At 32.1% G+C, this 12,804-nt stretch overlaps 2 protein-coding genes across 2 annotated transcripts in view; one reads left to right on the top strand and one right to left on the bottom strand.

Annotated features, from left to right (window-relative positions):
• LOC143068353 (chromatin-remodeling ATPase INO80-like) overlaps nt 1-4,628 on the top strand; it is a 45,086-nt gene extending 40,458 nt beyond the window's left edge. Inside the window, exon 37 of the mRNA XM_076242344.1 lies at nt 3,393-4,628. Coding sequence (XP_076098459.1) covers nt 3,393-3,490 — 98 coding nt within the window. The 3' untranslated portion in view covers nt 3,491-4,628. The remainder of the gene's footprint in view (nt 1-3,392) is intronic.
• A 5,675-nt stretch (nt 4,629-10,303) lies between these two features.
• LOC143068352 (putative glutathione-specific gamma-glutamylcyclotransferase 2) lies at nt 10,304-12,639 on the bottom strand. The gene is made up of 3 exons (XM_076242343.1): nt 12,226-12,639; nt 11,838-11,873; nt 10,304-11,208 (listed from the first exon to the last, which is right to left on the bottom strand). Exons 1-3 carry the CDS (start codon nt 12,403-12,405, stop codon nt 10,768-10,770), a joined length of 657 nt encoding a protein of 218 aa, XP_076098458.1. The 5' UTR covers nt 12,406-12,639; the 3' UTR covers nt 10,304-10,767.
• Between the last annotated feature and the right edge of the window lie 165 nt (nt 12,640-12,804).

The following is a 12,804-nucleotide window of genomic DNA, read 5'->3' as shown; positions in this document are numbered from 1 at the left end:
GAAGTTATCTGTCTTGCTGTAGTGAAATAAACAAAAAATAATGAATTTCGATACTCTTAATTTTAAGAAAACTTTGCAAATGTTTGTATTCACCAATTCACTACCAATTTAGCAATCTCGATTGCAATCAGGTACCGTACTGATTTTTAGCTCACCTGACCTGAAAGGTCAAGTGAGCTTTTCTCATCACTTGGCGTCCGTCGTCCGTAAACTTTTACAAAAATCTTCTCCTCTGAAACTACTGAGCCAAATTTAACCAAACTTGGCCACAATCATCCTTGGGGTATTTAGTTTAAAAAATGTGTCAGATGACCTGGCCATCAAATCAAGATGGCCGCCATGGCTAAAAATAGAACACAGGGGTAAAATGCAGTTTTTGGCTTATAACTCAAAAACCAAAGCATTTAGAGCAAATCTGACACAGGTAAATGTAATTATCAGGTCAAGATCTATCTGCCCTGAAATTTTCAGATGAATCAGACAACGTTTTGTTGGGTTGCTGCCCCTGAATTGGTAATTTTAAGGAAATTTTGCTGTTTTTGGTTATTATCTTGAATATTATTATAGATAGAGATAAACTGTAAACAGCAATAATGTTCAGCAAAGTAAGATTTACAAATAAGTCAACATGACTGAAATGGTCAGTTGACCCCTTTAGGAGTTATTGCCCTTTATAGTCAATTTTTAACCATTTTTCGTAAATCTTAGTAATCTTTTACAAAAATCTTCTCCTCTGAAACTACTGAGCCAAATTTAACCAAACTTGGCCACAATCATCCTTGGGGTATCTAGTTTAAAAAATGTGTCAGATGACCTGGCCATCAAATCAAGATGGCCACCATGGCTAAAAATAGAACACAGGGGTAAAATGCAGTTTTTGGCTTATAACTCAAAAACCAAAGCATTTAGAGCAAATCTAACATGGGGGTAAAAGTGATTATCAGGTCAAGATCTATCTGCCCTGAAATTTTCAGATGAATTGGACAACCTTTTGTTGGGTTGCTGCCCCTGAATTGGTAATTTTAAGGAAATTTTGCTGTTTTTGGTTATTATCTTGAATATTATTATAGATAGAGATAAACTGTAAACAGCAATATTGTTCAGCAAAGTAAGATTTACAAATAAGTCAACATGACTGAAATGGTCAGTTGACCCCTTTAGGAGTTATTGCCCTTTATAGTCAATTTTTAACCATTTTTCGTAAATCTTAGTAATCTTTTACAAAAATCTTCTCCTCTGAAACTACTGTGCCAAATTTAACCAAACTTGGCAACAATCATCTTTGGGGTATCTAGTTAATAAAATGTGTCCGGTGACCCGGCCATCCAACCAAGATGGCCGCCACGGCTAAAAATAGAACATAGGGGTAAAATGCAGTTTTTGGCTTATAACTCAAAATCAAAGCATTTAGAGTAAATCTGACAGGATTTAATTGTTTATCAGATCAAGATCTATCTGCTCTAAAATTTTCAGATGGATCGGACAACTGGTTGTTGGGTTGCTGCCCCTGAATTGGTAATTTTAAGGAAATTTTGCAGTTTTTGGTTATTATCTTGAATACTATTATAGATAGAGATAAACTGTAAACAGCAATAATGTTCAGCAAAGTAAGATTTACAAATAAGTCAACATGACCATAATTGTCAAAGAACTTCTTAAGGAGTTATTGTCTTTTATAGTCAATATTGAACAACTTTTCATCATTTTTGTAACTTGTACAAAAATCTTCTTTTCTAAAACTATGGGCCAAATTTAAACAAACCTGGCCACAATCATTACTAGGGTATCTTTTTTAAAAAGTGTCTAATGACCCTGCCTGCCGACCAAGATGGCCGACATCAGTAAATACAGTAACAGGTGAGCGACACAGGCTCTTGAGAGCCTCTAGTTATTTTTTATTTCAATACTAAATGCTAATATTTTTTTAATATGATGTTTTTGTTATTTGAAAACATTGAAATGACTGTTGTTAGAAATTGAAATTACAATTTTGTGCAAAAATAAGTTGACAAGTGACTGCTGAAACAAGTTCAATTATATAGAGAAAATGTTTTGGAGGGTATGAAAAGGACTTCTTAAACAAGGTTTTCGTTAAGGCAGGTTTGACTGTTTATATCTGATGAAGTATTGTAAGTCGGTACTATTAAATCATAAGACAAATTTAGTTTTTATACGCCCGTCGTCTTTTAGACGGGACGTATTATGGTATACCGTTGTCCGTCCGTCCGTCGTCCACACTTCGGACAATAACTCAAAAACACTTTCACCAATTTCCATGAAACTTAAGTGAATTGTTTATATCTATTGACGTAAGCTCCCTTTCGTTTTTTTTTAATTTCAGATTTTAAGTTTTGGATTTATGGGGCTTTATTCATAAAAAAGGGGGGATTTTCAACACTTCGGACAATAACTCAAAAAGGCTTTCACCTATGTCCATGAACTTTGGTGAATTGTTTATATCTATTGATGTAAGCTCCCTTTCAATTTTTATAAATTTCAGATTTTAAGTTTTGGATTTATGGGGCTTTATTCATAAAAAAAGTGGGATTTTCAACACTTCGGACAATAACTCAAAAAGGCTTTCACCAATGTCCATGAAACTTTGGTGAATTGTTTATATCTATTGATGTAAGCTCCCTTTCAATTTTTATAAATTTCAGATTTTAAGTTTTGGATTTATGGGGCTTTATTCATAAAAAAAAGGGGGATTTTCAACACTTCGGACAATAACTCAAAAAGGCTTTCACCAATGTCCATGAAACTTTGGTGAATTGTTTATATCTATTGATGTAAGCTCCCTTTCAATTTTTATAAATTTCAGATTTTAAGTTTTGGATTTATGGGGCTTTATTCATAAAAAAAAGGGGGATTTTCAACACTTCGGACAATAACTCGAAAAGGCTTTCACCAATGTCCATGAAACTTTGGTGAATTGTTTATATCTATTGATGTAAGCTCCCTTTCAATTTTTATAAATTTCAGATTTTACATTTCCGTGTTATGAATTTTTATGCTTAAAAAAGGGGGGATTTTCCAATTTTGGGACAATAACTAACACTTTCACAAAATTTTATGCAACTTTGATAAATTGTTTATATCTATTGACATAAGCTCCCTTTCCATTTTTATAAATTTTAGATTTTACGTTTTCTTAAGTAATGAATTTTTATACTTAAAAAAGGGGGATTTTATGAAACTTTGGTGAATATATTAATGTAACATCCCTTTTGATTTGTATATATATTTCTAGTTGATCATATAAATTCATTTAAAGCATAAAAGACAAGTTAAAAGAGCAACGGGCGTATCATGCGCTAAAGCGCAGCCCTTTATTACTGGTGCTTTAGGATCTACTGATTTGCTGACATTTAGTATTCATCATATTTTTACAGGTACTGGTGGTTCTCCAAGCAGTAAAAGTAATAGTTCATTCATGATTGGTGATTCTCCAAAAAACACGAACTCTCCACAAGATTCAAAGAAACAATAAGGCTACGTTTTATGTGTGCAAACATTGTTGATGCATTTTAATGATTGCATGTGATGCAAATTAAAATTGTTGTTACAATGCATTTTAATGATTGCATGTGATGCAAATTTAAGTTGTAAGTTAAGAAGCCTGCATGTCATTGCCTAATGCATTTATTTGAGAAAATTTTAGTTGTTTTCCTGCATTCATACCTCACCTTGTGTTATTGATTTCTGTCATTTCAACATTCTAAATATTGGAACATTAAATGTATTTGTTGTTTATTCAATCCTCTCAAGTTGTTCAATAAAAGTTGAAAATTTTACAATTCCTTCTTTAAACATCACCTTGACTGTACATTTCTCATTAAAACAAAGACTCTTTTGAACAAAGTTTTGGTTAACTGCTTTTACCATTTCTACTTCTTTGAAAACATTTTAAAAACTAAAAAAAAGACTATGCATTGTTGATTTTACACATTGTTGTTATACCTAATTTATGAAAACCTTGTCAGGAACAATTGAAAATTCCAATAATATACCAATTTGATATCTTTGAATAATTTAATTTTAGATGTAACGTCTGATTTCCTGACGTTTTTTTTTTTTTGTTTATCAGCTCAAGACATAATTTTGTCATGTGACCATGACGTCATCAAGGTTTTTTCATGGTTAACTCCGGTTAAAAATGGAATTTAGAATTAAATTATAAGAAATTATAAGAAATGACTGTAATATTTATTCTGTCTATTCGAAATAACATAAAAAATATGATGCACACTTTAAAATAACCTAATGTTATTTAGTGTGCACCACATTTTTTTATGTTACATCTTCATAGACGAAAAAATATTAGTCATTCCTTAAATAAAGGAATCATCATTCTAGCTTTATATAATGAATTCTGACTTAGGTAATTTGATATACTGAAGAAGTCTATAGATCTTGCTTTATTTTATTGAATCTGTAATAGAAATACCACTATATTTGCTATTGATTAAAGCATGTAACATTTACATGGATTTTATCTTACATTGCTTCTTATTTATACAATATATTTTATAATAGATTGTTATGTTTAAGTGATGGCTATTTGTTTATATAAAAATGTTGGAAACGATTTCAAAATCATGGGGAAAAAATAAAATATTAAAACCAGATTATTTGTTGTTTCCTTTTAAACATTTGCCATATCCTTACAGAATAGTAGTGTTATACATTGCTCCAAATTTCAATATTTACATTACTTGAACATAAATTACACAGTAGCCAATTTTAAAAACACACTCTTCAAGGACATGCATCAGAGAAAATACTTTGAAATACATATTCCCACGAAATCTTGTACGGGTCATTACCAATACTTGTTGACTCTACCAGATAATATTTCTTTTCTTGTGGCCTCTTGTCTCTAATGAGTGAGACCCTATTTTATGTATTTTTTCACCTTTTGCTTTTAGCCACCACAGTCAGTATAGTGTCTCATGTTGATAATCACACACGATACATTATGTTATGTTGATCACAAGACAATTAAAAATCACATGTTGATTGCAGACATAACATTATCTTGTTTTGTTGTTGATCACAGATAAAACATTATCCAATATTGTTGACCAAAGAATTACATAATCACATGTTGAGTATCACATACAATACAGTATCACAGATAATGCATAATCACATGTAGATCATCACATACAATGCAATGTCACATGTTGATCATCACATACAATACAGTATCACATGGTGATTATCACAGACAATACAGTATCACATGTTGATTATCACAGACAATAAAGTATCACATGTTGATTATCACAGACGATGCATAATCACATGTTGATCATCACATACAATACAGTATCACATACAATCACATGTTGATTATCACATACAATGCAGTATCACATACAATCACATGTTGAGTGACACAGACAATGCAGTAGCACATGTTGATTATCGCATACAATCACATGTTGATTATCACAGACAATGCAGTATCACATGTTGATTATCACATACAATCACATGTTGAGTATCACAGACAAAACAGTATCACATGTTGATTATCACAGACAATGCAGTATCACATGTTGATTATCATATGCAATCACATGTTGATTATCATAAACAATCACATGTTTGATTATCACATACAATCACATGCTGAGTATCACAGACCATACAGTATCACATGTTGAGTATCACATACAATCACATGTTGATTATCACATACAATCACATGTTGAGTATTACAGACAATCACATGTTGATTATCACAGACTACAGTATCACATGTTGAGTATCACACAATGCAGTATCACATGTTGATTATCACATACAATCACACTTAGACTATCACATACAATCACATGCTGAGTATCGCAGACAATGCAGCATCACATGTTGATATTATCATAAACAATACAGTATCACATGTTGATTATCACAAACAATACAATATCACATGTTGGTTATCAAACATAACAGTATTACATGTTGAATATCATAAACAATACAGTATCACATGTTGATTATCACAGACAATGCAGTATTACATGTTGATTATCACAGACAATACAGTATCACATTTGAATTATCACAAACAATACAATATCACATAACAGTATTGCATGTTGAATATCACTAACTATACAGTATCACATGTTGATTATCACAGACTATACATTTTTACATGTTGATCACCACAGACAATTCATTATGACATGTTGATTATCACAGATAATCCAGTATCACATGTTGATTATCATAGACAATTCATTATCACATCTTGATCACCACAGAAAATTCATTATCACATGTTGATAATCACAGACAATGCAGTATCACATGTTGATCATCATAGACAATTCATTATCACATGTTGATCACCACAGACAATTCATTATTGCATGTTGATTATCACAGACAATATGTTATCACATGTTGATTATCACAGACAATTCATTATCGCATGTCGATCATCACGGACTATGTTATCACATGTTGATTATCACAGGCAATACAGTATTACATGTTGATAATCATAGACAATTCATTATCACATGTTGATTATCACAGACAATACATTATCACATGTTGATTATCACAGACAATACAGTATTACATGTTGATTATCATAGACAATTCATTATCACATGTTGATCACCACAGACAATTCACATGTTGGTTATCACAGACAATGCATTATCACATGTTGATCACCACAGACTACGTTATCACATGTTGATTATCACAGGCAATACAGTATCACATGCTGATTATCACAAACAACACATTATAACATGTTGATTATCACAGACAATTCATTATCACATGTTGATTATCACAGGCAATACAGTATTACATGTTTATTATCATAGACAATTCATTATCACATGTTGATCACCACAGACAATTCACATGTTGGTTATCACAGACATTGCATTATCACATGTTGATTATCACAGACAATACGTTATCACATGTTGATTATCACAGATAATTCATTATTGCATGTTGATCACCACAGACTACGTTTTCAAATGTTGATTATCACAGGCAATACAGTATCACATGTTGATTATCCCAAACAATACATTATCACATGTTGATTATCACAGACAATTCATTATCACATGTTGATCACCACATCACCTGTTGATTATCACAGGTTGATTGTCATAGACAATTCATTATCACATGTTGATCACCACATACAATTCATTATCACATATTGATTACCACAGACAATACAGTATTACATGTTGATCATCACAGACAATTCATTATCAAATGTTGATTATCACACATAAAAGTATTACATGTTGAATATCACTAACAATACAGTGTCACATGTTGATTATCACAGACAATACATTTTTACATGTTGATCATCATAGACAATACAGTTTTACATGTTGATCACCACAGACAATTCATTATAACATGTTGATTATCACAGACAATACAGTATCACATGTTGATAATCATAGACAATTCATTATCACAAGTTGATTATCACAGACAATTCATTATCACATGTTGACTATCACAGACATACAGTTTCACATGTTGATTATCATAGACAATTCATTATCACATGTTGATCACCACAGACAATTCAAATGTTGGTTATCACCGAAAATGCATTATCACATGTTGATTATCACAGACAATACGTTATCATACGTTGATTATCACAGACAATTCATTATCGCATGTTGATCACCACAGACTACGTTATCAAATGTTGATTATCACAGGCAATACAGTATCACATGTTGATTATCACAAACAATACATTATCACATGTTGATTATCACAGACAATACATTATCACATGTTGATTATCACAGACAATACATTTTCACAGGTTGATTGTCATAGACAATTCATTATCACATGTTGATCACCACAGACAATTCATTATCACATGTTGATTACCACAGACAATACAGTATCACATGTTGATCATCACAGACAATTCATTACCACATGTTGATTATCACAGACAATACAGTTTTACATGTTGCTGATCAACACAGACAATACATCTATGTTGCTGATTTTCACTTACTATACAGTATTGCATGCTGATCAGTTCAGACATGGATCGAAATTATCTTTCTTGTTATTCACGTTCCAGGAAAGACAAATATGTTAGCAGTTGAAATATCGAGGGGAAGCCTGTTAGAATGACGCAATGAACACTCAGTATGGTAATGCAATTGAGTTTTTAGCAGATAAGTCCACCAAGCAGAGATCTGTAAGCAACAGCTAAGACAAACAGTTGGCAGTTTTTAACTCGACAGATCCGAACATGGAATATTTTCATGCCGATGCTTTAGGCAGCAACCATTTGATTTTCGGGGGGGGGGGGGGGGGGGGGGGGGGGCTATGGTTTTTTTTGGAAAAAAAAGTTTGTTTCCAGTTTTTGGAGAAAAAAATAATTTGTTTTTGATTCTGAGAAAAAAAAATTATTTGTTTCATCCTCAGCTGCCACTATATGTAATGCTTAAATTGAAAGAAAAAAATTGTTTTCGACTTGTCGCGAAAAAAAAAAATTGTTTTTCGCCGCAGGCGAAAAAAAAAATTTGTCCAGAAAAAAAAACCATAGCCCCCCCCCAGAAAATCAAATGGTTGCTGCCTTAACTGTTGATTAGAGCGGCATGTTGGCATATGGTTTCTCATCTCCAATGTTCGTTCTTCCAGTGTTACAAAAGATTAGACTGTGGTTCTCCTCATTTCACTAATGTGATCAAGACAATTCTGTGATCCTCAGTTTGAACTTCTGGTATACATTCAAGTACATAACCTTATCTGCCAGATCTACAATCAAATTCATAGCCCAGAACAAATATTTCATCAAAATCAAGAAATATTGAATCATGTGGCAAGGGATTTGTCAAAGTACGACATAAGTCAAAAGGATTTAAAGAAAAAACCGTAAAACATATGTATTGTAACTGTGAACATGCACGAACGTAAAATATCAATTGATATGTATATATACATGCATTTGGGCAGATAGTATGGCATTGCTGAGAAATGGAAAGTTGACAATTTGAATGTTGAAATCATCATGTTTATGATATATTCTTGTTTAAAGTCGTTTATATTGTCAATATCAAGGTGTAAAGGTAAAGCGATGAGAAATGAAATCAGTGCTTCTTTGAGGATTTTTGTGGACTGTATTTTCGTCGTTTTTCTTTTGACCATGGTGGAGTCTTTTTTAGTTTTTAATTAACCTTTTGTATTTTTTCTCTTATTTATTTAGATAAAAATAACGAAAGTTTCAATATATAAACATATTTATGAAAATCTGAGGTTATCTTTTAAAGGCTTTAAGTACACGGATGCCTGTGAACCAGGGACTATCTTTACTAAAGTACTGGTATAGAAAGTCCCTGTGTGAACCAAATTTTAAATTTGATATGTTTACCATTATTTTAGCGATGGAAATTTGATATTTCTCTTGGAATAAACTGGTAGTTACATGTTATAAAATAATTTTAGATTTCATCATTCCCGACTTAAATTATCTTGCTTGTATACATATTGTTTGATGCCCATGGATATCAACCGAACCCGAATCTCAATCAAAAACATGACACATCATATATAACGAGATATGTTTATGTTTCATAAGCGGGAATAAATTATTAGCTGATGTTTAAAAAAATCGTCATCGCATTATGTACTGCATGTATTGCTGTCCTTAATTTCAAAGTGGCATCAATGTCTTCAAAACATAGCAAACTTTTGACCTTACTGCAGGTTCAAGATCGTCCACATTCTGGTTAGACCGGAATTTCTAGTTGTTAATAACGCTACAGTCGTGCATTAACTAAAGCAGTCACATTCGGGGTAACAAAAAAAAAAATAAAGACTTAACTGGGCAAAACAAACTAATTAATACTTTCATGCCCAACAATAGCGTTTTTGTTTTTTTAAATGGTTCCACAAAGGAACTACATGAATATGTTAAGAATTTCTTAAAAATCATGTCGATCAAGGAGATCTGGTATGATTTCAAATGAAACAGCTATCCACCAGAGTTCAAATAAACGGTTATAAGGACATCGCACAGCCTTCAATAATGAGAAAAATCCATACCATATACTCATATACAAAAGGCACCGACATTCAAAATTTCAAGCGAGAAAACTTACGGCCTAATTTATTACATAGCAATTTACGAAACACAAATATGACGGACAACGAACCAACGACTATCAATGACTAAATGCTACTGATTTGGGACAGGTTTTTTGGATGTCGATGTACTCTCTCATATAGGTACAACTCAATAGTAAAGAATTTGTCACAATAACTGTGTTAACAAGAACATATATTTATTACACATGAAAACTATATAAAAGGCAAGATTCATTCTACGAAAATGCTTTTGATCAATAAACAAGTGTAAACAATTTAAAAGTTGATTATAGAAATACTCAAATTTACATGTACATGTATGTAAAATTGAACTATGAAATTTTCAAAGATCATTTTTTTCGAAAAGAAAATACAAATACAAATGCCCACGTACATAAGCTTCCCTAAAATAAAGGAACCAGAGAAGTGATAGCAACCATTGTATATCATGTCTAGCACCTTATCTTTATTAACAATAATTCAACTTGATTTATAGCAACAGCTTTCTAAGCCAGCAAACAACCATTGCCCATAATGTCTAGCACCAGCTTATTATGTTAACAACCATTGCACTCATTATCTAGCACCGTCCGGAATTCTTAATACTTGAGCACAATTGGCAGATTCCACTCCCCATCAAGTTCTTATTTCACCGATTAATCGATCATATGTAAGAGGTATGACAGTATCATTAACACGATGGGTCACATTTCTACGCTGTGTCAAGTATAGTATATATTTTTCCAGAGTGAACAAGTGAAGGTCCTTTTCTTCTGGAATATGTTTTCTCACGTATTCAGCAAGACGCGTCACATACTCAGTATTACTACCCGCCTCGCCGTTAGCTGACATTATTTCCGTGGCCATTGTAGCCATATTGCATGGTCCTAAGTAATGTTCGTTTTCGGTGGTTGCTGTATACACAAGTACTTTTCGGGTTTCTTTATTTCGAGCAAAGAAATTTTCAACTACGGTGTTGTAGCCTCCCAATTTACTCTCTCTTTTATTTAGATAACTCAATGCTTTCAGGATGTGATTTCTGCCAGCAATTTCATATGCGACTCCCCAAACATCATCCTAAATGATAAGAAGTATATATAAGTAAGTTAGAAGTAAGCATCAACATTTAATAATTCTGCAACGTACTACTAAGTAATTCATTGATTGTGATTTAGTTCATAATTGGCTTTTTATTTTTTAGCATATAATGAAATCAACAATAAACTCAATACCGCTTATTCAAAGTGGGACAAATCTGGAAAAAGGATGTGAATGATAACTGCCTCGAGAAAATGAGGCTGTTAGTTTTGCCTTGCAATATGCGAACATTGGCCCCGAACGAATGGTTCAAGGGGTAAAGGCCGTGGTATTCTTACTTCACAAACATCTGATTCAACGTTCCTATTAAAACGTGCTTAATTTGTATAACATTCAACACAGCCAAGCATACGCTCCTCTTTTGTATACAAGATTACATCTTGATATCTTGCTTGTCCACAATCGATTGTAGATTAATTGGCAGTATTCTATCATGAAGTATTTCCAATGTACCTTAAGCGTGTAACTGACCTAAAAATGATGCAATCTATTGACGTATAACTCACATTAACAAACCATTAATCAATACAAATGTAGGTAGACCATGTTTCTATTGGTTTTGTTCTATAAATAGCAAAAGCACATGTAATAAATGATGCAATACATACCTTCTCCGATCTAATCAAAGTGGCAACCCTTCCAGGCTGAAAAAAAATAATTTAAAAATGATTAAAATGTGTACTTAGAAATCGGTTTTGGGGTAGTAGATGTTTTTTCATCAATTAACAATGATTTTTTTGGCGAAATAAGTTAAATTGAACATATTTGTTGAAAATATGATTTAGTATGCGTCTTGCGTACAAAATTATAAGCCTGGCATCTCTAAAGATTTTTTCTTCCATTAAATTTTAAAAAAAAAGCACATACATTTTTTGTACTTTACTTGATAATTAAAGAAATCTGATAAATGTTATACATTTTACAAGACATTTAAGAATTTAGGAACGAGTGTTAAAACTTGTTTTATGCTAGCGATTTATTAAAATAAGTATATACCTTATTAACGGTTCCTCTATGAGTTATATTTCCCTGCCAGAATCTTCTTTGATAACCATGAATATATCCTATTTCCTTTGATTTGTATATAAAATTTGGTTTCCATGTAAGAGATCCGTAACCAAATACCCATATACTGCTTTCCATGTCGATCAAAGATTCTAATACCTTATTGCTCATTTTTATATTTTAAAATTTAATAGAACTGAACGTATCACGAGAATATATATAATGGTACAAGTATCCGCCAGTCTAGTAATTATATGTACATTTTATCGATAATTTCATTGGTCGTACCGATACAGAGTTGCATCATTCAACTTTATGCATGTTGTGTACTGAAAACGTCATCTATTCATTACAATATTACAATAGTGTTGTTGTTGTTATTGTGTACACGTGGAAATTTGTATATTGACATTTCTGCTGACCTTCACCGCATTAGGTAAACGGGCATACGTAATTCACTAATCGATTAATAAAAATATGAGGGTATATTTCAAACGGAAATGTTTTAGTTACATAGGAGGAAAACTACAATGCAGGAACTTAATTTTATAATACAGATAATATATGATA

This window comes from Mytilus galloprovincialis, chromosome 3 (assembly GCF_965363235.1).
Source record: "Mytilus galloprovincialis chromosome 3, xbMytGall1.hap1.1, whole genome shotgun sequence".
NCBI lineage: Eukaryota > Metazoa > Mollusca > Bivalvia > Mytilida > Mytilidae > Mytilus > Mytilus galloprovincialis.
Note: the sequence above shows the minus strand (reverse complement) of the source record. Positions and strands in the feature narration are given on the sequence as shown.